Genomic DNA, 26,456 nt, shown 5'->3' with positions numbered 1-26,456 from the left:
TATTTAATCTGTGAAAATTAATCGTTTTTAGACCCTGAAATGAAGTGGTTCTGTTTCAATATAGTGAAGAGTCACTGACTGAGCTGCGAGCATCAAAGACGAGAGCGATTTGAATTAGACAGGAAAGCACTCCACACTGGTTTCCCCCCTGATATTTCACAGCATGAGCAATAATGTTAATAATGATCCATTTCCCCTTACCAACAGCACATAATGAGGTCTACTTTCAAAGCTGAAAACTGCCATTTTATAGGAATTCTGTGCAATAGAGAAATTCATACAGAAACACTGGGTCAGTATTTTGTAGTCAGAAGGGCTTAAATCATGTCTAACACTTCGCAATGGAGTCAAATCAACTATCTATGACAAAAATGAGCCGATTCAGCTTTTTTTTTTTTTTTTTTTTTTTTTTTTTTTAGAAAGAGTTCAAGGTTGCCAGGTTGTCATGCTGAAGTTATCTGGAAGTTTAGCCTGGCTGTTTTTGAAGATTAACTGAAATAGACGTGCTAATGGCGCATTTTCTCAGCACGCATATAATCTGTTTTCATCCTCTTTACAAAAGCTTTAAATGGTCACTATCAGTGAACGTAAAGCTATAGTTAAGAGGTTGGAAATGGATTCCATTGGAAATTGCAAATGTTTTTATAGCTGTAATTTGATTGCTTTTTGCACATTTTGCGTGTCTTTTGTCCGCTTTTTTTTTTGTTTCTTTTTGTTTTGTCTAAAATGAAATGTGTTGCGCTTTTTGGCCAGGTCTCTCTTGTAGAAGAGATTTTAATCACAATGGGACTATAACCTGTTAAAATAAAGGTTACATTAAAATAAAATAAGAAAGAAAAAGACTTTCATTGGTGGAGGTTTTTGTTTTAGCCCAGCACTAGTACACCGGATTGTACTAATCAACTAATCATGGTCTTCAACCAAAACATTGATCAGTAGAATCAGGAATCTTAGTGCTGTGCTAAAACAAAAACCTGTTGCCACATCATTCCTTTTTGGAAAAGACTGCTCCGGACTGAGAGTTGGTTTCAGAATACAGTTACAGTTTTTTTTCTTTCCTCATTTGAAACATTCTTTTGGTCTTCTCTTTTTTCCTCTGAACACAGTGTTTTTCATGAAGGATTTTTAATTCATTTTTTCTTCAGTGCAAATAAAAACTTTAAACAGATATTTATTATATTCCAGTTGACACTTTGGACAATTTATATGGTAATCAACCAAATTGAAAAGTTATTATTTCCCAATAGTTTCATTTGTTTTGTAAATGTAGGTCTCAAATTAATTAAAATAAATGTTGTATATATAAAAAAGAATTTTATTAGGACTACGGTTGGATGTTAAATTTTATCTGGTCCATTATGTCTATATAACAAATTACAATACCAATTCAATACCAAGGTTCTCAGAGTTTCATTTTGTAATTCATTGCACATGGTCAGAATAGTATTTGGAGTTTGTATCCATTAAAGAGCCTAAGACTCTTTTTAATGTTGTACTTTATGTTTTATTCATTCATTAAAACATTAAAAATTAAGTAAATTACAAATAGGGTTAGGCACCACCATTAAATCTGACATATGTACTTACTTTCCACCAGTTGTTAACAGACACATTTCAAAGTAAAATACATTTTGTTTAGTAATGAAATGGCCCGAAAGGCATAACAGTATTACAAGCAGTATTTCTGCGCTTCCTGGAATTATTACACTGTTGACTTCACTTCCTCTTTATACAAACCACATTTACTCACACCTGGAGGTGGATTCGAACCCGGCTCGGGGACGGCAGTGTTCGTTAGCGGTGCTGTTAACCGTCGACGAACTTCACGAAGAAGGAGCAGAAGGACTGCCACCCTTCCGCGCAGTAGGTCTCCGCCGGCTCAGTCTCCATGCTCCCGTCGTTCACCTCCCCGAACGCGACGCCGTCCAGCGCCGCTGCCGCCGGCTTCTCCTCCTCCTTCCCCGCTCCCTCGCTCCCTGCCGCCTTCTTCTCACCTCCCCCTTTCCCCCTCTTCTTCTTCTCCTCCTTCGCCTGCGCCTGCGTCGCCTCCTCCGCCCGCTCCTCCTCCGCCAGCCTCATGTGCGACTCGGCGGGGGCCTTCTTGCACACGCGCGTCTTCAGGACCTTCTCGCCGTCGCAGACGTTCCTCCTCTTCTTCAGCTTGCCCACCACCTGCTTCCAGTACTGGCTGGAGCGGGCGGCGTAGGCGGGGCACAGGTCGGGCTGGCCCGCGTACCGGCACTGGTAGGCCAGCTCGCCGTAGCTGCAGCTGACCAGCAGCGACACCGCGCCCTCCCCCGTCGTCTCCCACGCGCACCGGTGGCCCTCCTTGCTGGTGAGCTCGCCGGACCCCGGCACAGCCCGGTTCCGGCCGCGCCGGGCCGCCTGCGTCTCGTCGGCGCTCTCCTTCTTCGCCTCCGCCCCCCGCGGCGGCCCGCAGAGGAGGAGGAGGAGGAGGAAGAGCAGGGCGCTGAGGAGCCTCATGGCCGCCGGATTCGCTGCTGCGGCTTCGTGCGGACGTGCTATTCAGGTGCGTCCGAGCATCAGTAACGCCTCGGGCAGTGTTCAAAGACGGGACTCTCACCGCTCTCAAAAGACCTGAGAAAAGAGAGGGAAAAGTAACAGAACTCCATGTGGAAAAAAAAAACAACATACCTAGCATACTTGATATAAAATTTAATTATACTTATATAACTTAATCTTAAGTATAAAATAGTATACGTCAGGTATACTTAATACAATTTTTTTTTACACATGGGAAATCAATAGCAAATTGGAGCGGAGTGCGCGAAACAAAATAAACATGCGCGCTGCAACTATCCATTGGAGTACTTTTGAAAACTAAGCTTGTGATTATCACTCAAAGAAACAATGGTCATTCACAAACATTAATTCTTAATTCATTCTAACAACTCAACACACTTCATTGAAATGGTCATATTTGCATTTTAAAACTGCAGAAATCGAAACCGCACTCTTTTTGAAAAGATGTACTGCACATTCAGTTTTAACGCTCTAAGCGGCATTTGTGCATCCCTCCTTCCTTGTCTTTGTTCTTGGAACCACAGCAACTTTCAAAGGCACAATTTTCTTTCAAATATAAACAGCATACATGTTCATGTTTCTGAGAGGCTGCGTCGGGGAGTAATGCCAATACAATCTGAAGGTTTAAAAACTCGGAAGTTCTTCAGTATCAGACCTCCCCCCTCTGAGTACACACAGCCTTAAACACACAGCATGCGCAAGAACAAAGACAACGCCGATTCTGCTGAACAAATGCATCCAAATCGTTCGGGAGGACTTCCCTTTAAAGTTGTCCCCCCCCCTCCCCAAACCCCCAAAACAGAGCTTTGGTAAAAGTCAGTGGCTCGGAGCATGCACACACTTCTCTACATATTGCAAGCGGTTTGCAGTGAGTTCAGAGTTGTGTACTCACCATGTGGAGGGCTGGGTCTCTGCTGCGCAGTAAGAGCATGAGGCAGGAGATGTCGGGATAAGAAAGGGGGGGGGGGTAAAGGGGGTGGGGGGGGGGGGGGATAGCGCAGTGTCAATGGGGCTGCCCAGACCTCCCAAAAGAAATGCCCCTCCCAGATCCACCACAGCTCAAGACAGCATTATCTGGAAGGCATGACATGGGGCCTCCCTCGTTCCCCCCCTCCGAGCCACTCAAAGAGGAGCAGGGACATTTCCCACAATCCCTTTAGAAAAGGCCTTCGGTCACACCAAGATGGCCTTTTAACTAAACATTCATTCAGTCTGAATAGCTTAAATGCCAGCGTTGTGTCGCAAGTAAATTCTTTTCCATGACTTAAAGTACTGTAATGTGCATAATATAACTTACATATACAAATGAATACATTGTTATCGTTTGAGGCAGAAAAAAAATGTATTGTGTTTACTGTCTGTTTTGTACCAGTTAATTTAATCATCAGCTGCAACACCATGGTTGCAGAATGCAAGCGAGTGGCAGGAGTGAACTCCACACAATTGCACTGCCGTTCACCAAGTTACTGGTGTGCAAATTTAATTTCTACCGGTCTGTTCACCTAAATCTCTATTCATATCTCAAGCTCTAAAATACTTCTCCATCCCTGTTGGTAAAGAAGGTCTTCGGTGTTGGCTAATTGATTTAAAGCAAAATCTACCAAAAATTCACAACATACCGAACGTTGTTTTGTACTAAAATATGGCTCCGATGTTCCTCTGCTCATACTGGACCATGTTAGCTTCAGAATATACATGCTTAAAGCTGAAATTTCTCTCAATATTTGCAATAAGTACAAGAAATTTTTTCCAGAAATATCAACTTAACTGACCCCAGAAAATAGACATGAACTTTGTTATAAATAAAAACCTGTCTTTCAATCAAATTAAATTGATCAAGAAAAGTTCAAGTTTTGAGCACGATATAAATCCAAATTTTGTCTACCAGCCTTATTGGGCATACCACTTGCAGTGACTGTTATCTGCTACAAGAGGGCACCATTGTAAAAGGCTTCACAGTGCAATGACTTCAGCATTTCATATCAGGGCCAGATTTTCATTCAAATTAGTCTTCTCTACCGACTGTACACAGCCATCAGTGTTTCATAATACATTTCTCACATAAACCAAAACAGAGTTCATGTGGTTTATTCATTTTGTAATACAAAGCATTATAAAAATACAATCATCACAATGTGAATACAGCACATTGCAATATATTAACAGGCTAACAGGCTAATCACAACCAGCACGTTTATATCAGAAATAAAGTTGTAAAAACAAATTATAAAGACTGCTGGAACAGTGTAAGGTGATGCTATGGCTTTGAACTATGAACACAAATTAAAACAAATCTCCCCATTGACATGTTATGGACTTTCAAACAGGAACAGAAGAAAATTATTCCACATAATGCACACATATTTGTGTCACAAAAGTGATGTCATTGTTAATTAATATAAAATTAAATACAAATAAAAAAAACTTAAAACAATTCTGTTAAAAATGAAATGTTCCACAAGATCCAGAAAAGTGTCCAAAAATATATATAAAAGTATATTTGGAATGATGCAGCCTTGTGAATGGGAGACCTACGGTGGCCGACAAGGGCAAACGCGCTACAACGGCCCAAAACATTTCCATTCGGAGAAACGTGCTGCAGCTTCAGAAACGATGCCAATTCAAAAACACATATGGAAATCCAATGCAAATACAACAACGGAAACGTGCTCCAAATGAAAAAACGTGCTGCAGAAAGCCAAAACAAATACATTAACAGCAAACACGCTGCAAATACAGAAACGATGCAAAATCAAAAACACACAAACTCCGAAAACAAATGCAACAGAAAAACGCTGCATATCCAGTCAACAAAACGGAAGATCTCCAGAAGAGAACAAAAAGATTAAAAAATAAATAGAGGCTACATAAAAAGGTAGCCTACGTATTCTTTTTTTACATTTGGCCTTAGTCTTTTACAATATTATAAAAGAGCAACAGATTTACGCAGCTAGCGTTGGCATGATAGAGACTTTGACTTCTACAAGAGGTTGCTAGCGACAACATTGTGTGCCAGATCTTGCATTTAACTCTAGCTAACGTTGTCCGTAGTGGTAGCTAACTACTTTCCGGGAGACCAGAGTGTTTTGATTGCATTTAGTTTTCTCTCCTCTACATCGTCTCCACATGTGATAGGATACTTAATTGATCAGCAAGGGGACATTGCATAAGAGGAAGGTGGAGAGAGGACAACTGGAAGTTAAGAGGGGTGAAAAGGAGAGCAGAACACATAAAACACTAGTTAAACACCCATATAAGTTACTTTTTTGGGCCATTTGCCCTTGTCGGCCACAGTAGAGACCAATCTTGCCTAACTTGAAAGTGTTATAACCAAACATAAATAACCAACGCGCTGGAAATGGAATGCCCCGGAAAAATTAAATTATAAATACATTTTACACCCATTTAAAATGGCAGATTAAAAAAAAACAAAAAAAAAACAAAAAAAAAAACACGTGTGTGCAAACACACACACACACACTTGCTGGTTGCAGCTATACTGATGCACTAGATTGCACTGTCTTGATTGTCTTATTTAAATAGGGGAATCACATGGGCCAGTCATTAATGTGTGTCCAGCACTTTCACTCCGTACCTGTAGGAGGCGCTGACTGCACTCCTCAGAGAACCTGCTCAGTGGCTTCGCTGAAGTGTGCATACACTGCAGGCCTCTCGTCCTTCCCGCGTGCGTTCTCTGCGGAAGGTGAACCCAGTGAAACGGGCCAACTACGGCCGGTCAGCTTCTTCAGCTCGCTGGCAAAGGAGATGCCCTTCCTCTTGTCATCCCGCGCAGTCTGAAAATGGATTTACAATGCCCATAAATACATGAACACACCACGCACACATGCACGCACACAGCATCACACAACGGAACAGGACTGTCTACAGCAGTCTCTACAGGGCACGCATTGGAACAGGAGTACCGGTAGCAGTTTCCACAGCACACACTGGAACAGGACTGTCTATAGCAGTCTCCACAGGGCACACACTAGAACTGGACCATCTATAGCAGTCTCTACAGGGCACACACTGGAACAGGAGTGTCTACAGCAGTCTCTACAGGGCACACACTGGAACAGGAGTGTCTACAGCAGTCTCTACAGGGCACACACTGGAACAGGAGTGTCTACAGCAGTCTCCACAGGGCACACACTGGAACAGGAGTGTCTACAGCAGTCTCTACAGGGCACACACTGGAACAGGACTGTCTACAGCAGTCTCTACAGGGCACACACTGGAACAGGAGTGTCTACAGCAGTCTCTACAGGGCACACACTGGAACAGGACTATCTACAGCAGTCTACAGGACACACACTGGAACAGGAGTGTCTACAGCAGTCTCTACAGGGCACACACTGGAACAGGACTGTCTACAGCAGTCTCTACAGGGCACACACTGGAACAGGACTGTCTACAGCAGTCTCTACAGGGCACACACTGGAACAGGAGTGTCTACAGCAGTCTCTACAGGGCACACAGCAGTGGGTCCCGGTTCCACGACGGGCCGCTCACCTGGACCGGCTCCTTGCGCTTGAGAATGAAGCGGCCCGGGCCTTTCCAGCGGCTCTGGGCCTGGTACACACACTCCAGCTCGCACAGCGCACGCTGGCTCGGCTTGGCCCCGGCCTTCTTGTTCGCCGTCTCTTTGGCGGTTTCCTCCACCAGCACATAATCGGACGGCCGAGGGCTGCTGGGAACGCCGCAGGACTGCATGGCTTCATTCAGAGCCTGTGGGGGGGGAGGGGGGGGGGGGGGGGGGGGAGATGTTACTAATAGCAGCCCAGACATGAGCCCACACCTGTGCAATTGTACACTTGTGACATCATCATTAGCTTGACACCACAGCACTGTTCTGTGTTTCTGTTCTAATTACTGTTAGCTTATGCACTTGTGATGAAAAAGAATTCTCAATCAGTACGTGGTAACAACAAAAAAAAGTGTCATCTGTCTCTTGCTATAAATGTTATATAAAGAAAGTATGAAACGAATCAAACCGTTCAAAGAACCATAGAACATAGAACCACACACAGGTGACACTACATGTTCAGGGACTCATCGCTTCATATATCAATATGAACATGCCTTGTGCAGGCTTTCTTTGTATATAAGGCGCTGGCTGGGGGGAGGGAGGAAAGAAGTGTAAACTCCCACTTATCCGCAACAGATGCTTTTTTTTTTTTGCAGACCCCACGGTCAAAACAAATTATGCAGAGCCTACTGCACACATGTTTAGCACAAAAAGTTTTATAATGAAAAAGGACACAAATGTGTGTGTGTGCGCACGCGCATTTCAGTGTGTGTGTGTCTGTATACGTGGCTGATGCCACGTTGATTATAACAGATGTATAATACAGTGATCACTGTTTGAGACCAGTGTCTTGTGGGATGGCGTGCCCGGACCTGCTGGATGACTTCCTGGGCAGTGCTGTGGCGAAGGGTCTTGATGACGCAGTAGGGCTGTCCCGGGGACACATCGTGCACGTGGACGAAGACGCCGTCCTCCTCCACCCCGTCGCACTGCTCCTCCTCTCCCTCCATCTTCTCCCTCCGGTCACTCCAGCTCTGTCAGAACGCACAGTCCGATTAAAGGCCACCCCCTGGAGCGCTCCCCCCTGAAGAGCAGCCCAAGTAATGGTGCTTTGCCGTTTTGTGAGGCGTGTGGAAGGCAGAGCGTGTTTTTAACCGTTTGCGGCGTTACACCAGGCACGAGAGCACCCCCCCTCTCAGCGGTCCTGCTCGGACGTACTTCCTCTTTGGTTTTGAAGCAGATTCTTCCCACGTAACCCTCATCCGGGGACCAGCCGCCAAGCACTTGGAGGACCTCCTCTTCTGGGCCGAGAGCTCGCTGGAGTGGCTGCCTCCGAGCGTCACTCTTCTCTCTGCATACGGGCACCTTCTCCTCCACAAGGAAGCAGCCTGAGGTAGAGACTCCTGACTGAGACAAAAGCTGGGGAAAGAGTGAGCACTGTCACAACAGCGCCACCTATAGAACGGGAGGACCACACAAATGATAGAACATTGTCAACATCTTACCATTACATCCTTTAAAGGAGAAATGCGAAAACATGAATATTGTTCAGTCTTTGTTGTGAGTTGTAGAAGATGTACCACCATGTCATTTTTGCACCTTTGGTGCATCATGTGTCCAACAAAATTAATCTAAAGCAGATAAATGGTAAATGGACTGTATTTATATAGCGCTTTTACCCAAAGCGCTTTACAATTGATGCCTCTCATTCGCCAGAGCAGTTAGGGGTTAGGTGTCTTGCTCAAGGACACTTCGACACGCCCAGGGCGGGGTTTGAACCGGCAACCTTCCGACTGCCAGACAATCGCTCTTACCTCCTGAGCTATGTCACCCCCAGATCTCACCACTCAAGAGTCACTGAAGTGTGAAAAATGTTTGATGCTCAAAGAAAGCTTTGCTCAATTATCATTTTAAAGTTCACAGAGGAAAAGTATGCAGTGGGATGTATCGGCAAATTCGTAGAATCAGGTGTGCCAAATTAGGGCTGAAATGAAAACCAACAGTACAGGACAGTAAATCTCCAGGAACAGGGTGGGACAGCCCCGTGTTAAAGAATCCACAACACTGTCCTCTTTCTTCTGTGACCTGGCCACCAGGTGGTGCTGTGTACTCACCATGTCCAGCAGCTGTCTGACAGTGGTTCTCTCATTTACGCACACCACGGTGAAGGGCTCCGGACCTGGACCTCCGTGAACCGTTACCTTATACTGGACTGCAGCCCTCTGCTCTTCTGTGCTGAAAAACTGAACACAACCACGAACACAGACACATTAACACTTACCCAACCAACACTAAACCGCAATTTGGGAATGGAAATGCCAATACTCATCCGCATTCTGCACCAGGACACAGAAAGATTAACACATAACACACACAAGTTAAATATGTATTTGCATGTTTGTATAGCACAAGTAATACAAGCTGCTTGCACCATTTTGTAGTGTTTATACCATGTGCAAAAACAAGCCCCACACACTTAATTACAGTTTATATAGATAAATATTATGAAATTTGGTTTGAATACCTTTTCTCAAGGGTACAGCGAATGGGAATTGAACTTGCATCTCCTGAGTTACAGGCCCAGCACCCGGACCACAACGCTACGCTGCATTTGGGAATGATTTTGGAGTGCTCACCATAGAAGCGGGCAGAGCGTTTCCTGAGGCACTGTCCTCCATTCTCCGGCTGTATATGAACAGACTGGAGACCTCCAGCGTGTCGTTCTGTAGGTTCCTGAGCTGTACGTGCCTGTATCCTGAAACACATCACCATCAATGGGGGGGAAAAACTACCTTTAACAAAGCTGTCACTTCTGCATGTGTTCTCCACCTCTTTATGTGGCTGAAAAATTCCAAGGCCTGATTATCACAGATTTAACAGGGACATTTATATTTATCTGAAATCTAAAAATCAATAAGGAAAAAGAGATGGCTTTCTCTGAAAAATGTTTGGCAGGATTCCCAGCCAATCACAGCGGACCATGACAGAGAGCCATATGGATGTCACTTCTAACCCAGCTAGACATGCCATTCAAAAACAAAACAAAAAAAAGTTTAAAAAAAAAATAATTTGTAAACTGTGGGGGACTTGGTGCCCTACAGTGGCAAGTTCTCACAGGGTTAGCATTTCTGCAGGTTCTGCGGTAGCTAGCTCTCTCAGTATTAGCATTTGTGCAGTAGTGAATGCTTCGACAGGGCTAGCACTGGCTCGGGCCCTGGCGCTCACCCGATCGGAGAGCGCTGAGGGGGAGGATCCTCTGGGCGGTGACCTGCGAGCTGTTGTTCTCCACCACGGCGAAGCGCAGGAACGCCAGCTCCTCCACGAGGACGCGGAAGAGGAACCGCTCGCCCCACATGGGGTTGAGGGCGTTGCGGTGGACGGGCTTGGTCCGGTAGCGCACGCAGTCGGCCGGCGCCCCCAGAACGTCCACCTCCACGCAGGGGCTGCCGGCACCGCTGCTGCCGGGACACAGGTTCTGACCCGAAATGATCTGGAGCAGAAGAGGACAACGAATCAGCATCCATCTCACCTCACCGAGTCTCTCCTGTCCTCAGCTTGCAGCATAACCAGCCAGTGGAGCAGTCAGCAAACGCACAGCAAACGCATAGCAAACGTACAGCAAACGCACAGCAAGAACACTCCGTACCACTTCATGAACTCTCTCAAACTAAGAACAAATTATTCTGTGATAACTTCTCTGACAGCTATAACGTCCCTGTGCCCAGATTGTAGTTCCCACCATTATTGGACCTATACCTTAAACTGGCAGCTAAGAGACAATGAAACACCCAAGAGACTGCAACGTCCAGACAGCTAGTGAATAAAGACGTACAGTCTTAGCATGTTTATGGCTGGATAAGAGTGTAATTTTACCCAGGAGAGAGAACACAAAGAGGCCTGTGAGGGAGACTGCATTCATCGTGCAGAGAGACAGAGACCGAGAGAGACCATGCACTCATTGCCAGATAAAGAGAGATAAATGAAGAGGGAACACAATCACAGTAAAGAAAGAGAAGGAACACACAGCAGTGAGAGAGGGGGAAAGCGAGAGAACACACTCACAGTGAGGGAGAAGTGCACGGGGCTCATGTCCTCTCTCTCTCGCTCCAGCGGGCTGAAGTTGCTGTACAGGGGGCAGTTCCTGTCCCAGAGCACCGGGGGTTTCAGGATGTACCCACAGCCCCCACAGGCCTCAAACATGGTCCTGTTCAGCTGCATGGACAAGTCTGAGGGAAGACGGGCATATTTAACATGTGGGGCGGCCCAGCGCTACAATACTGCACACAGCACACCAACACCGGTCCCACAATACACCACACACTATCCCAACACCACCAGCACAATACTGCACACAGCACCCCATCACCACCACCACAATACTGCACACAGCACACCAACACCGATGCCACAATACACCACACACTATCCCAACACCACCAGCACAATACTGCACACAGCACCACATCCACAATACTGAACACAGCACCCCATCACCACCACCACAATACTGCACACAGCACACCAACACCACTGCCACAATACTGCACTCTGCACCCCATCACCACTACCACGTAACGGTGCACATTATAAAAATCGCCTTTTTGCTCGACGCCGAATCCTCACCGTCGGTCTGGAAGTTGAGCGCCACCAGCTGGACGCCGTGCAGCCAGAAGAGCAGCGGGCTGGGGTTGGTGGAGTCGATGCGCGTGGCGGCGGGGTAGGTGCGGATCAGCTGCCCGGCGGTGTGCTGGATCAGCTTCCGCGAGTAGCGCCGGCACAGCCGCTTCGCCACGTTCTCGTTCAGCGACGACAGGTGGTAGCACCGCGGCGTCCTGATGAGCGCGCTCAGGGAGGGGGCGGAGCCCGGGGCGGCGGGGCCCGACTCCTCCCAGCTTACGCACGCTTCTGCTGTGCGATGGTGATGTCACATGTCAAACTAAACCATTTTGCTTGAGTTCATTTTCCAGTGCTTACTGACATTTCCCTGCATGTGTGAAATGGATTTCGGGGCTCACCTTACCTTTCCCCGGGGAACGGGACGGCGGTGTGCTCTCCCCAGTGCTGGATTTGCTGAAGATGGACTTCCGACACTTTTTGTCTTTTCCCGCACCTGACGAAGCCAGTGTGGAGAAACCTGTTACAGACACAGACAGACAGACAGACACACACACACACACACACACACACACACACACACACACACACACAGAAAGCCATGAGCAGGCTACGAAGACAAGGGCTGTAGGGCTCAGATTTTTCCATTCACTCTTTTTTTTTTTTTGGTTTGATTTGTTTTTGGTTCTTGGCCTTTTCCTTGGGAATTGAGCTGGCCTCAGCTGGGCACCTCACATCTAAGGGGCTCCATGTTTACAGAACGAATAGGCTTCAGACTGTGAGCACATTCCAGGGTACAGCACTGACCGTCTAACAGACACAACACATTCAAAATTCATTCAAAAAAAAAAAAGTTATTTCACAAGGGAAATTTGTCTTGAGCCACGAATGCCCTTTTTTTTGTTGCAAGACGTACAATGAAAATACATGAGAAAATGCATGTGATAAGATACAATGACCACAAACACATCACCTCCACAGTACATGCAAACACACTGAAAGGTAAAAAGTAAAAGACGTCTATGAGGAAAGGCCACATTCGCACCTGGAAACTTGACGGCCTGGCAGTAAATAACCAGATCGGAAAGCTCCTGTGCGATCTGCCTGTTCTCCTTTTTGTTCCGTAGAAGCTGGAACTCTTCTCCCAGTTCCATATCGAATACCTGCATCGCACACACAGATCAGAGTAGGAAAGAACCACACAGCTTGTGCTCAGAAGGTCATTTTATGGAGCACAGCATTATCACGTAAAGATCGTGTTTATTTTCCTCAATAGGTTTACAGTTGATCCTGGGTTTTCACGTTTGTGTTCTTTGAGTATTTACCTCCCACCGATTTAGGCACTTGTCTTCTCATTGTAAGTCACTCTGAATAAGAGCATCTGCCAAGTGGCAGTAATTTAATGTTGTTTTTCCCAATAAATGCAATGAAGATGGTGAAATCACCTTTCCTTTAGATGCATTTTCAGCTTTCTTCATCCTCTTAGGAGCTTCATCACAGTGTTCCAAGTGAAGTTTGTCATCCGACGCCTTCCCCTCAGAGCGATCGTCCAGTATATTTTCTACGGTAACACAGAGGCTCAAAGCAGTGAGAGATCACTTGCACAAACATTCACTGCAAATCACTGCAAAATGCAAGGATGTCATTCACATTTCCTGGGTTTGATTTCAAATATGAAACAGCTGTCAGACACAAAGGGCCTAATTTATCAAGGCCTTTAGCACATGCAAAACCTTTTGGCACACACAAAACTAATAACAAAACCAATGATTGGTCATGTATACATGTGTGCTAAGATTTTACACATGCTGAATATCTCAGTAAATCACACCCACTGAGTACAAAAGTTCCTCATTTACCTGTTTGTTCAAACATAGTAGTGACAGTAGGGGACATTTCAGCATTTTGGGGCATGAGGAAGAATGATCTATTCCACATTGAAATAAAAACAAACAGCTTTTGAAGTCATTACTGTCAGGATACATATTCTGGGAACTACAATTACAAGTACATCGGAACCAACCGCGTCCACTGTGACAAAAAGCAAAATGGCGACCACAGGAATACAAAAACATCTGGGGTGTTAGTGCTGCTCATTTCGGCTGCCATCCCGCCCACTGCCCTACACCTCAAACCCCACGCCTTGGGACAGTAGATATCTAGGAACAGCGTTAGGAACCACTGCCATAGGGTATCAGTGAGAGGGATGGAACTATCACAATTCCACTATGCAGGCATTTTGATAACAATGGTAAAATAATATATTTTAATGTATTTTAAACTGCATACATTACCAAATATACAGCATTAAATCACTTAGTCTAAATACATAGTTGATAAAATAGTACATATTTTTTACAATACTGTATATAGCTGCTACAATGTGAGCTTGAATTTACAGGATATAGGAAACACCACAATAAAAGATAAGAGTTAAAAAAAAGATTATCAATGATAAAAATGCTAAATTACAGCAGATTCAGCACACATTTGTGCTCACACACTGACTGTTTTTAGGTTAATGAACAGAGACATTCATGTGAGTCTGAGCTTCAGCGGCAGGTCCATTAACTGACACAATACAATTTGAAGATAATTTCCAGTAGTTAAAACAATAACTTGAAATAAAGAAATAAAGTCAGTATCACCAGTATATAAAGAATCTCAAGGGGGTTGGGGGTGGGGTTTGAATTTGTTCAAGCATGGCTTTGCAGTGTGGGTACTGACGTCTTAATAGGAATGGGCTTAATGCGGGAGGCCTTTCCCAGGAGAGCAGAGGGGGAATATTTAACTTTACTTTTTGGAAAATGGAGGGCAGGTCCTGAGAACCCAGATGTCTTTGTTTTTCCTGATGAGCCTGTAACACTGATGAGGTCAAGACATTTTACAAAATGGCACACAGACGACGGGGGCGGACCGTTCGCGATATGGCACGCCGTTTGCGTTCATGCTACAGCAAACAGTGCATTACCGAGCCGCCATACGCCTACTGGGTGACGGCTAACTCCCCCGACTCGGTCCCGTTGAGTGGTGCTAAAACGTGCTAATGTGGCTTTAAAGACGTATCCAGCTGGCCACGGCAAAGTTGATGTAATGCAGCTGAGGTTTTTTTTTTTTTTTTTTTTTTTTTTTTTAAATTTTTTTTTTAATTAATAAACCGTGATTTAAAAAAAAAAGCCATCCCAACCAATCACGTGACCATGCAATGTGCAGTGACACTTTGACAGCAAACACAAACACCAAGTGCTGGGACTGTGAACTGCAGCCATGCAGTGGAGCAGGCTAACGCTACAGCGCAAACGTTTACCTTCCAGGCCGTAAGAAACGGGATAGGTGGTAAAGACATCAGCTACAGGGAAACAGTCAGACAGAGGAGCAAGACTGTGAGAACCTACTGTACACACACTGTAACTTCACAGGACCTAATTTGTCTCCACACAACTTCCACTCTCTTTGATTAAAGGAGGGGAGGGGAGGAAGAACAGTTTACTATAAACTAAAAACAAATACCTGAAAAAATGTCTGCTAGCTCTCAACAGTCTACCCATTCTTTTGATCTATGTAATTAACATATCTAACACTACCTTTGGATGAACTGAATCTTTAGTATATATGTAGTGTCAAAGTGTATTTCATAGATTGTTAGCATGCAGCAACCTCTTTTTAAACACATGCTGTGGTCTCTTTGCTTACCGGTCAAACATTTACCTCCTTCTAATGCACTTTTAACAGACATATCTTAACATGGCATATATATCAATCATTGTTTCTGCAGCAAATCGTCATTGACCTTAGTGGCTGAAACTCTTTTGTAGAGGCTGTGGCTTAAAAATGGAGTGAGAGAAGACATGATATGTTCAAATCGAGTGGAGCCATCAGACAAATCCAAAGAAAACAGATAATTCCCCAAATACTTAGACAGGAACGTCCATGGGTGCTTACCAAAACCAGATGATGTTGCCCCAGTAACCTAACAACCGATTTCAAACATTCTTTTGCAACAACACAGCTATCAAAATCTGTGCAGGATTGCAATGCTGTTATCTGATGGAGAAACTTGAATTTCCACCTTTTACATCAGTGCACTTTTACCTCAGAGCTCACTGCTCAGTCACTAGAGGGCATCAAAGGTACTCACCGTCAGACAGCGATTCGTAGTCGTAATCGTACTCATCTTCCTCCTCCTCCTCTTCCTCGTGCTGCTGACCGTTGCTAGCCTGAGCGTGCATGTGGGCTAGCTGGTGAGCCTGTGAGGGATGGAAACAGATGCGGTGAGTGGGGCCGGTGGCCTGACGCTCAAACTGTCTACAGCCTCCTGCTACGGCTGGAGAGCCTCTCCAGCTACAGCATGACTGTACATTCTATCCAGCTACGGCATGACTGTACATTCTATCCAGCTACGGCATGAGTGTGCATTCTCCACACCTTTAACTGAATTCTCCCGAGCTACAGTATGACCGGAGAATCTCCCAAACTACAGGATGACTGGAGAATCTCCCTGGCTACAGTATGACTGTAAAATCTCCCCAGCTGGAGCATGGATTGGCAATGTTTAAAAGTAACTTGGTCAGCCTATTTTACTGGGCTCCTTTCTCCACACTAAGGGCTGACGTTATGGTGAATGAAACGCATTCTGCCAAAGATCCTGGCCTTCTGTTTGAGGATGTCCACGGGGGCCTGGTGTGCTTTCAGCTTCTTATTCTTCAGCAGGATCTTCCCCTTCAGCTGCAGCGGGGACGGAAGCAGCGGCTCGTCCGAGAAATCGCTCTCAAACAGGAACTTGGTCACCAGCTTTTCCCCAAAAACCGCCTCCAATATGAAAGGAAAAAAAAAAATAGCCACCGTGTAAAATTGGGACATCACTGCAAAAAGCTCTTAGAGGGAAACACATTGCAGATAAACACAACTGGATTATTAAAAGGCAACTTCTTTTACTTTGGGGAAAATAATCCTTGCAAAAGGATCTTGAGCTAGAATGAGTCACCTTGAAGATTTCTGCCATCTTGCGTTGCTGAGGCAACGAACAGTGGTTTTCGATGGAAAGGATGACAGGCATTTGGGACGTGACAAAAGCAGAACGGTTCACAGCCTCCACTACATCCTAAGAGAAAGCGCAGATAACATTTTGGGTTTTAGGTCCCACGTTATGTGAGATTAACAGTGCAGTACAGTACAGTACAGAAGCCTCAGTGTGCAACAGTGAACATACAGGCTCCTTCATCAGCACAGACAGTAACAAAATGGCAAGAGTTGATTTGGAATGTGTTCAAAATAAACAGCAGTGAGTGAGTTACTATAGGAAGAATCACATCTGAGCAAGTTTCAGTGAAAATGGGGCTCCCACAGGAATCATTGCTAGGACCTCCTTACTCATCCCAATGGTCTCTAATAATATTTTGGTAAATTTGCAGATAACATAAAACTTGGATATATGTTTTTGTTAACCTTGAAGGGGATCCTGGTGGTAAGGGTGTGGCCATGGTAAATGATGGGCATCCCATCGTCACCATCCCAGGAGTCCAGCTCCACACTTCTACAGCCCTGGAGCAGCACCTGGCTCAGGGAGACAAACAGCACAGACCTACTGTATCAATGCCTACTAACATCTGAACACAGACCTACTGTATCGACGTCTACTAACATCTGAACTCAAACCAAAAAAAAAAGCAGAGCAACTATGAATGCCAATAAATCAACTCCAACTCTCCAATCCCAAATTTATTCCATAAAACTAACTCCTAAACAAGTCTCTAGAATGCACACTAACAAAATTCTAGCCGCTGCATTCTCCTTGTGCAGACAGCATCCATGTTAAAAATTCTGGCTGAGAAGCACCTGCTTGTGGAGGGTATCTATGCTGAATATTTTGATCAAAAAGCCAGTCTCACCTGACTGTAGAGCTCCACGGAGGACTCCCCTTTGAGCTGGTGGGCTGTGAGGTAGGTGTTGTGGGAAGACTGAATGTAGTAGTAAGATAAAGGGTACTGCAGGTCCTCCAGGTTCACCTGGGATTCCTCCATTTTTGAAGCAAAGTTATCCTTGTCCATCATAAACCTGTAGAAAAGGAAGCGGGCGTGGTTCAGATCAAGCCAGTTCAGATTCTCAGATGAAAATGATGTGGAACACTGTCCACCAAATTGTTTTAGGGGGTTCATTCACTAAAGAGCAATCAATGTATCAGTGGGTAAATTAATGTATTATGTAATAATGAATGTATATAATATTAGTGTGTCTTGCACACATTAGTTATGTTTGTTGGCATTCATTTTATTCATAAGCGACAGGAAAATGGAACATCACACACTCACCTGGCAAACCCCTCAAATGACATCCAACCCATCTGTCGCATACTGGCACATGGCTCAAATTTCTGAGTTAAAAAAAAAATTAAATGTAGCTCATTGTTATAAAATGCAGCATACAAACATTCCCATTACTATGCTCTACATCAGCGGTTCCCAACCCTGTTCCTGGATATTTACCGTCCGGTAGGTTTTCTTTCAATCCTAATTTGTCTCTAGCTGTTGAATTAATGTGTTTTCTTTGGGTTGGAGTGAAAACCTACAGGATGGTAGATCTCCAGGAACTGGGTTTGGAACCACTGCTCTACATATTCTATTAGAATACTTCATAAGGCTAGTGCATTACTGACATAAGAATGGGGGTATAACAGAATTAGCAGTAACACACGGCCAAGACATGGTCAAAAATGATAAACAACTTTATTTTATTTATTTGCATTCATGCTCTGTACCCCACTGTTATTCCAGTTTCACTCTAATAATGCACATGTATGACGTTCATGCATTCATTGTATCTATTTATATAGTTGTTCTACCTAATAACCCTTAGGTATTGCATTAGGTGATCTGACTTTTCGTGATGGTCAAAGCAGCTTAATATCATGCTTGTGTTGCAATACTTTCAGCGTTATTTATGCATGTTTGTGCTCAGAATCCAATTGAAGTGAAGTGAACTGAACTCAAACTGAATTGTAACTGGAATTGAATTCAAATCAGAATTAAACGGTAACGGAATCATCGTTTCCAGTGAAGGGCGTTGAAGCTCCCGTACCTGGATGATGCTCAGGATCTCGTCGTAGGTGTGGTGCTCCCCCTGGCAGTTGACCAGGAAGTCGTTGAGCTGGGGGATGGCCATGCCCAGCAGCCCCAGAGAGGAGCTCTCCACGCCGGTGCCGTTGGTCACGATGCTGGCGGCCGCGATGGCGTCGGAGATCTGCTTCTGGTTGTCCGAAATCAGCTGCTGGGTCCGGATGGAGAGGCCCAGGTCTGAGCCATTACGCATCAGGAGGTCTGGTGAGAAACAAATAATGAATACATAAGAAATACTGGCTACTGGCTTCCTGCAAAATGACACAGCACCTGCCCAAGTACCCAACAACTGTCAACTGATCAAACACCTGCAAACTGGCCCAGCACCAGCCCAATGACCCAACAAGAGTCCACTGATCAAACACCTGCAAACTAACCCAATACCTGGAAACTGATCCAGCACTTGCACAGTTAGCAATATTAGTTTCTCTCCTGGGGAAATCCATCCCTGCAGTGCAATGTTTGAGTACTGTACTGGTGACTTAGCGAGATTTAATATCTCCAAATGACACACTGAAAGAAAGGGCTAGAGAAGGACAGGGCCACACCCAGATCAGGCTGCAGGCCCGTCACTCGGTCATCGATCCTGAGCTTGGTGTAGAGAGGGGCGGGGTCCTGGGCAGACGGACAGTAGGGGACAGCAAAGCCATCAAACAGCTCCTTCAGGTCCTTCCGACTTCGTACGCTACAGGATTCAACAGAGAGGATTTAACTGAGGAGAAGGCTACGCTTCACATTGAAGCCATGTACATTTGCAGAGTAGAATGAGGGTTGGGAAGGAGCTACAGCCGTGTCACTGTTAACCCTTTAAAGAGAAGGTTTTTTTCAAAATCCTAAGTCAGCGATCTGGAATGCCATTGCTTTCAATTACCAGTAGTGACTGTGACATCAGCATTAGTGTGCAGTGAAGAACATTCTAACCATATATTTGTGATCTTACACCTTACAGGGTTAATAGTATATCGAGGCTGAAAATGAGAGTGCAGAGACACACTGCTACACATCAGAAGAAATACGCTGGAAGCCACAAGCTAAAGGAGTATGACAATGTGCAGTGTTTTAACAGCACTGGCCAGCATGGGTCTAAATGTTGATCCCACATGGTTTACCTACACTGTTAATTCTGCCCTAGACTTGCATCACTTGTTTTGGATGTATTGATAAAAGGTATATCCTACAGTTTTTTTTTTTTTTTTTCTTCTAAATCCAGAAAATTACCTGAAGGATTTGAAAAGCTCCACAAATTCGGTAAAGGTCATGGGGGTGTCGGACACCATGAGGTTCTGAAAGCTCTTGAGGCAGCCCTTTCCTCGGCTAAAGCAGGCCCGGCTGCTCCAGGACACGGGGGGATAACGGTACAACACAGCAGCATGATAACACTGTTGCCACAACACAGCCAAGACATGTTGATATCACTGCCACCAAGATACAGACAAGAGTTAATGCAATACATTGATATCACTATCCGTAAGATATAAATAGCAGCTAACACAACAAACTGGTGTTACTGTTGCTAAGATACTATACAGCCAAAACATGCAGAGAAAATGTACAATACATTCATCCATTATTTCCAGTGGTACAGTTCCCTCCTTTATGGGGCTCAAGTTCTTTTGCTACAAACAGTCCATATGGGTTTGAACAGCTAATGACAGTACCTGTCAATTGCAATAACCACAGCTTATATTTTAATGTGCACAGTCTATTGCACATTTAATTTATATCATCAGCAATCAAAATACACTTGATAATGATGAAGTGCTCGTTACTCTGCATTTCTTGAATTTGCCAGCATGCATTAAACAGTTGGTTTTCCAGTTCTCACATACAAGGGATTACACATCTTCGAACAACTGGAAGCACGAACGAGTGCTAAACTGTATGGCAATTTTTTTGAATGCTTTTGGAAACATACATTTCACCGGCTGTTGAATTTTGCACGATGAAGACATGAGAGCTGTGCACTAATGCAACAAGGTTTTTTTCCCCCTCACAGTTGCACAACCGCAGACTCGGGTGCGATGACTCACCCCGCCTGGCCCTTGGTAGCAGAAGGGAGGATGGGAGAGGAGTGCAGCGGTGCAGGAGGAGGTGAAAGGGGAGAGGAGTGCGCCTGGGCGGGGACAGAGGAGGTGGGAGGAGAGAAGGGGACGCTGGAGGGCGAGGCTTTACTGGAGGACGGGGAAAACGGTCCAGAGGAACTGCTATCATCTACAGAGAAAGATCAGAGAGCGCAACTCATCATCTTGTAGTTTTTGTGTTTATATTTTATTACTGTATTTTTATAAATGCAATTAATATTGAAGATATTTAAAGATGTTTAATTCGTATTATTAAAATACACAATGCAGGTTACTAGCCGTCTGGCCAAGACAGCCAAACACTCACTGGGGAAACAACATTTCTGGACAACACTGGGAATGGCCGGGAAATCGCAAGTGCTAGTCATTCCTATTACGGAAAGTAAAATATTTACTAGAATTTTTGGCATTCTGCGAGAGTCCGCAGGATGTGTGAGAGAGGAGCGCTGACCTACCGAGCTGGTCCTGATCCAGGCTGTCCGAGGGGTCGGAGCCACGCCTTCCCGCCGCTTCCCGGTTGCTCTTCGTCTTCCGCGAGCCCGCCTCATCGTCGGTGGCGTCCCCGCTGTCGGCCTGCACGAGCCACAAGAACAGCCTGGGGTTTCACGGGCGTTACCGTGTCAACACGGGACGAACGCAAACAAGTTGCTCCCAGCAGGACAGGAACAGAACCTGCTCCTCACCCTTACTGTCAGTTCAGGAACAGAACCTGCTCCTCACCCTTACAGGGAGGAAATGAACAGAAACTGCTCCTCATCCATACCAGCAGGATAGGAAAAGAAACTGCTCCTTGCCCTTACCGGCAGCACAGGAACACTAACCTCTTCTTGCCATCAGTACAGAAAGAGAAACCTTACTAGAAGTACAGGAGGAAGCGCCACTCCTCACCCTTATCATCTTCTTCTTCCTGTTAGCGGCCAGTGCGCCGCTCTTCTGAGCGTTCGCGCTCCCTGTGTTCCAGCGCCTTCCGCCAAACAGCTCAATGGCCTGGGCCAGGGTCGGCCCCTCGTACCGGCCATCCTCCTGCAAGCAACACCGCACAGAACCATGACACTGCACAGGGCCGTGGATTAGAACTGGCCCTGCAGGAACACACGCTGGCGCCATAGCAACATAATGCTGGAAATCCAAAGAACAGAGTGGAATATAAATCTGATGGGAACGAGCACGCTAAACGCTAACAAACATAAGTGAAAGCAGACATGCTGACTCGCCAAATATGAATTCGGTTCATCTTAATTACATATGAGAAAGCACTAATTCTGAATTACTACATGCAAATGCAACAAAGCTACAGGAGTCAGTAAATTAATGAGTTGATCTAAATTATTGCACGCAAATGCAGATGATGATGATGATGCGGCCGTGCGGACACCGTAATTCCGGGTTTACCTGATAGAGGCTGACGTACTGTCTCCTCAGCCACTGGAGCCTCTGGTCGGGGAACCTCTTCATCCTCCGGACGGCGGAGACCAGGTCGGCCAGGCCGTCGTGCAGCATGCGGGCGGTGAGGCGGGGCGCCACGAAGTGCAGGAGCTTGTTGTCGGTGGTGTGCAGGCCGTAGAGCAGCGTGACGGCGCTCTCCTCCCGGCCCAGAGCGCCGAGCTTGTTCTGCTGGCACGCCGCGCCCACGTCCGCGCCGGGGTGGCCCAGGAACACCGCCTTGGCCACGGAGAGGTCCAGAAACCCGTCCGTCAGGCCGTTCAGCACAGCCTGCCCGAACGACTGCGGCCGGCAGTACGTGAACTCGGGGCTGCCGCCCGGGGCCCCGTTCTTGGCCCTGCCGGCGGAGGGGCAGCCGCTGGGGAGCCGGGCCCAGGAGAGGGAGCAGTTGTCCGGCTGCAGGCGGAGGAGGCAGCGGGCCGTCAGGCGGGAGTCCTGGTCGTAGTGGATGACCGTCGCCCCCTGCAGGAGGAACTGGTGGACGTGGGCTCGGATGGAGAGCACGTACCAGGGGATCAGCTCCGTCCCGTGCGCAAAGGCCTTCTGCCACTCCTCCAGCCCCTGGAGCTCCGCCTCCCCGGACAGCTCCGGCTGATCCCCCTCCGGATCCCACAGGTCCCCCACAGACAATCTGGACACCAGAAAGGAAAGTCGTCCCTGTGAGGCAAGAACATACTGGCCCCATGGACTGTCCGACTCCACTGTTCTTTTGTCTCACCTTTCACCGATGAATTCAAACAGGTGTTAAGAGATTTCTCACACAAATTCTATGTAAGAACAAAAAAAAAATTCCTAAAAACTGTGGCAATTATTTTTGAAGAAGCACAGAGATACGAATGACAGTTACTGGTTGGCCAGGTAAACCAGAAGCAGCGTACACATTCAAGCACTTGTTACTGTTGCTGCAGTTATTTCAAACATTTGAAATGAATTTAATAAATTGTTCCGCCCCCAAGTTTTTAGTGATTTAACAACTTTTGTGGTGACTACTCTGTGACTTTAGCCACTATTTTCCATCACAAACACGCAGCCAGCAACAACCAATTTAGGTGTGCGGCCTTAAGCCAATCAATGACTTAAATTAAATACTTAAGCAGTGAAACGCACAAAAACAGCAGCTAGCCATCACTTGAGATCTCTGACATGCAAACATAAGCATATTGCCCAAGACCCAAGCAGCAGCTTCATGAAAATATTTGTCTACTCTGAGTCAACACACTTTTCCCCAGCATGTTTGTTTTCAAAGCACTGAACAAACTGCTTTTCCCCTCTTAAGAAAAACGAGTGCGGCATAACTGGTCACTATCAAGCATTGAAGCAAAATGTCAGAAATGACTAAAGTCAAAATATCCAATTTGGCTCTTCCAGCTCACTTATGTTGCTGGAAATGTAGCCCAATTCTCACAGCTGTGCATAAGTTCAGCGCATTAGAAGAGACTGTGCACCATATGGAAAGTTAATTCAGTACAACTTTGCCTTTTAAGTACACAAAAGACACATGTTCAGAGACCTGCCCCCCCCCCCCCATATGAAATTTAATTAGAAATATAAAATTCTAAACTTTTACTGATCTGTCAGCCCCGTCAGTTATCATGATAACAATATTTAAGACAGAACTGAATGATTGGAGTCTTGTGTTTTCCTCTGAACTACAGTATAGTGACTGCAAATATTTTTGGAATAATCCATTCTCTACCATGGCTGGAAGCGGAAAATTTACCTGAGTGTATGTACCTTTGTGCATCATTTTCAGGCAGGGCTCTACATTTTGTTTGTCGGGACCTATTATGTACTACGTGGGCCACACAAATTAGAAATTATACAAGGTGAGGATCAACATTTTAAATAATGATTTTTGGCAGGGGTCCCCAATTATGAAGACTTAGCTGAGTATTTGCTAGGTGTATAGCAGTGGTTCTCAACCCTGTTCCTGGAGATCTACTGACCTCTAATTTAAGGTTGAAACGCAAATTTGGCTCACCTGATTCTACCAATCAGCAGCTCAACGAGATATCTAGCTGTTCAAGGGTTGGAGTGAAAACCTAAGGGACGATACATCTTCAAGAAAAGGGTTGGGCAGCCCTGCTGTATAGAATCTTTGGTAGCTCCAAAATGGACTTACTGGTTCCTGTATTTTTCCTTGAAGGAGTTCCTGTGAGCAGCGGACCCTTCGCCGATGCCGTCCTCCGCCTCCTCGCTCTCCAGGCTGCGGTTGCAGCTGCGTATGATCTGCAGGATGTTGCTGACCGTGGCCTCCTTCTCCGCGCTCCTCAGACCTCCTCGCCCTGCCCTCTGCACGAAGCCATCCTGGCCTCTGTAGTCTGTCAAAAACTGAGGAGGAAACCAGCTTCAGTTAACCCACGGGTCTCCACAGGAGCCGTACAGTCGGTATAGTATGAGCGATTGTTACCAACACAGACCATGGCAAACATTAAGAGAATACATTAGAATGAGAAGCAAATATATGGAATAGATTTCATCCGGAATTGGAATGGACGTTAATTTTGAATGGATTCATAACATTATTGCAGCCTATTCTGAAATACACTACTCTCGTTACATTAAAAAGGTACTTATTTTCCTCAATTCCGTTGTATTCTTTAGCAATGTGCTTGCTTGCCCAATTTGTCAATTTTTGAATATTCCAGGGATTTTATCAATGGAAAGTATGGCTTGTTTTGGTTTAATGCTCATCAGTGACAATAAAAAGGTAGACACTGGTAAGGTCTACTGCTCTTGTTGCTCTCTGCTGCTCTTGTTGTGTAATTCCACAGTTCTAGTGCAGAAGAACCCCAGAGACAGACGGCCTCACGCCCACCCAGTACCTCGATGGAGTCCGCACGGGGGTGCAGGCCGATGAGGCAGGCGGCTCCGTCCAGGGCGTCGCTGAGCTCCTTGAGGAGGACGCCGCAAAAGGGCACCACCCTGCAGCCGGGGATGTGGAGGGCACGGGTCAGCGCCCGCTTGTACTCGGACGTGTGCTCGTGCTGCGCCATGGCGTCCTTCAGGCCGCGCATGGCCTCGATGTCCGACTGGTCCATGAACTGCCACATCTTCAGCACCTTGCGGGACCTGGGGCAGGGCAAGCGCCACACCCCCCCAGTGATTACGCTCTGCTGCCAACACAATCAACCGAACTACTGTCCCATCTCCCTACTCAATACAGCGCTTTTCCAACCCAGGAACCAGACCTGGACGGCATCCTCCCCATCTCCACCTCTGCTGCTCTTGCTAGTATTCTTGTATTAGTATTCAATTTGACAAGGATTTCAAAGCGCAGTATTCATTACACCCCTTCCTTGATGTAAAAATAATTTTGAATGGAGGCAGATTTGCCTTCCTGTCAACTGGTTGGGAAAGGTTTAATATACCAGGCCTGATTTACTGCATTACATTTTGATGGACCTATATAATGACATGGGAAATAATTAAGAAAAATCTATTTTCATGATTTTGTTTTGTGTATTACAATTAGTGCTAAATTAGCAAGATTTTCCACAGCAGTTAGCTAACCTCTAAATGTTTGCAAGTGAGGATGTGTACCCTGATTTACCTGTTTTCTCTCTCTTGCATGTGTCACCTTGTTCCCAACCTGAGATCATCATGCACCCTGTTCCCTACCTGAGGTCATCATGCACCCTGTTCCCTACCTGAGGTCACCTGAGGTTCCCTACCTGAGTCCTGCTAACAGCTCCATCACAGCGTTGTAGTTGGCCATGTTCCAGCAGCACTTGGCAGCATGGACCAGGTGGGAGAAGACTTCTCTCTTCTCCTCCATTGAGCCTGCAGTCAGGATTAGCCAGGTAACCCAGGAGCTCACCTGCAAAGAGAGCACAGAACCAGGACTAACGGTAGCCAGTGTAGGCAACAACACTATCATACCAATTACCTAAGATTGGTATGATGGCTTGGTTGAAAGGTCAACCAAGACATCAAAATAAAATAGTCAAAGTTCTGCTGCTGTGTTTCTATTCATCACAGAAAAACTATTCATGAATCCCTTGACAAGATTATTCAGTATTTTTCTGTTAATATGATTTTATACCATCCAGGCCTTAATTATGCTATCAACAGAAATCAGAGCTGTAGATTAGAGTGAGCAAAGCTTTGGTCAGCATTGTGTCAGTAAGATTA

General features: G+C 45.8%; 2 protein-coding genes across 8 annotated transcripts in view; both read right to left on the bottom strand.

Moving 5' to 3' along the window:
* Positions 1-1,481: 1,481 nt before the first annotated feature.
* Positions 1,482-3,517, bottom strand: fgfbp3 (fibroblast growth factor binding protein 3). 3 transcript variants are annotated; one of them, XM_035399757.1, is made up of 2 exons: positions 3,437-3,517; positions 1,482-2,598 (listed from the first exon to the last, which is right to left on the bottom strand). In XM_035399757.1, the coding sequence occupies exon 2, from the start codon at positions 2,482-2,484 to the stop codon at positions 1,807-1,809; it is 678 nt and encodes a 225-aa protein (XP_035255648.1). In that variant the 5' UTR covers positions 2,485-2,598; positions 3,437-3,517; the 3' UTR covers positions 1,482-1,806. The 3 variants fall into 3 exon arrangements, with proteins under 3 accessions (XP_035255648.1, XP_035255650.1, XP_035255649.1); XM_035399759.1 differs by lacking the exon at positions 3,437-3,517 and adding an exon at positions 3,161-3,247; XM_035399758.1 differs by lacking the exon at positions 3,437-3,517 and adding an exon at positions 3,113-3,135.
* Positions 3,518-4,616: 1,099 nt separating this feature from the next.
* Positions 4,617-26,456, bottom strand: part of LOC118218425 (1-phosphatidylinositol 4,5-bisphosphate phosphodiesterase epsilon-1-like) — a 44,955-nt gene continuing 23,115 nt past the window's right edge. Inside the window, exons 5-33 of one of the 5 annotated variants that reach the window (XM_035401058.1) lie at positions 25,997-26,142; positions 25,148-25,394; positions 24,445-24,653; positions 22,272-22,953; positions 21,768-21,902; positions 21,335-21,452; positions 20,829-21,009; positions 20,017-20,127; positions 19,347-19,483; positions 18,761-18,999; positions 17,995-18,056; positions 17,575-17,740; positions 17,132-17,239; positions 16,671-16,787; positions 16,337-16,495; positions 15,825-15,933; positions 14,994-15,035; positions 13,132-13,247; positions 12,732-12,849; positions 12,093-12,206; positions 11,696-11,980; positions 11,135-11,298; positions 10,298-10,562; positions 9,709-9,827; positions 9,187-9,315; positions 8,291-8,491; positions 7,945-8,106; positions 7,057-7,272; positions 4,617-6,338 (exon numbers count right to left, since the gene is read on the bottom strand). In XM_035401058.1, the coding sequence (XP_035256949.1) occupies positions 6,165-6,338; positions 7,057-7,272; positions 7,945-8,106; positions 8,291-8,491; positions 9,187-9,315; positions 9,709-9,827; positions 10,298-10,562; positions 11,135-11,298; positions 11,696-11,980; positions 12,093-12,206; positions 12,732-12,849; positions 13,132-13,247; positions 14,994-15,035; positions 15,825-15,933; positions 16,337-16,495; positions 16,671-16,787; positions 17,132-17,239; positions 17,575-17,740; positions 17,995-18,056; positions 18,761-18,999; positions 19,347-19,483; positions 20,017-20,127; positions 20,829-21,009; positions 21,335-21,452; positions 21,768-21,902; positions 22,272-22,953; positions 24,445-24,653; positions 25,148-25,394; positions 25,997-26,142 (5,031 nt within the window). In that variant the 3' untranslated portion in view covers positions 4,617-6,164. Of the gene's footprint in view, positions 6,339-7,056; positions 7,273-7,944; positions 8,107-8,290; positions 8,492-9,186; positions 9,316-9,708; positions 9,828-10,297; positions 10,563-11,134; positions 11,299-11,695; positions 11,981-12,092; positions 12,207-12,731; positions 12,850-13,131; positions 13,248-14,993; positions 15,036-15,824; positions 15,934-16,336; positions 16,496-16,670; positions 16,788-17,131; positions 17,240-17,574; positions 17,741-17,994; positions 18,057-18,760; positions 19,000-19,346; positions 19,484-20,016; positions 20,128-20,828; positions 21,010-21,334; positions 21,453-21,767; positions 21,933-22,271; positions 22,954-24,444; positions 24,654-25,147; positions 25,395-25,996; positions 26,143-26,456 lie in introns of all 5 variants that reach the window. The other 4 variants (XM_035401059.1, XM_035401060.1, XM_035401061.1 and 1 more) reach the window with 4 other exon arrangements.

The sequence above is a fragment of the Anguilla anguilla genome, chromosome 18 (assembly GCF_013347855.1).
Source record: "Anguilla anguilla isolate fAngAng1 chromosome 18, fAngAng1.pri, whole genome shotgun sequence".
In the NCBI taxonomy this organism is placed as follows: Eukaryota; Metazoa; Chordata; class Actinopteri; order Anguilliformes; family Anguillidae; genus Anguilla; species Anguilla anguilla.
This window is presented reverse-complemented; position numbering and strand designations above follow the sequence as displayed.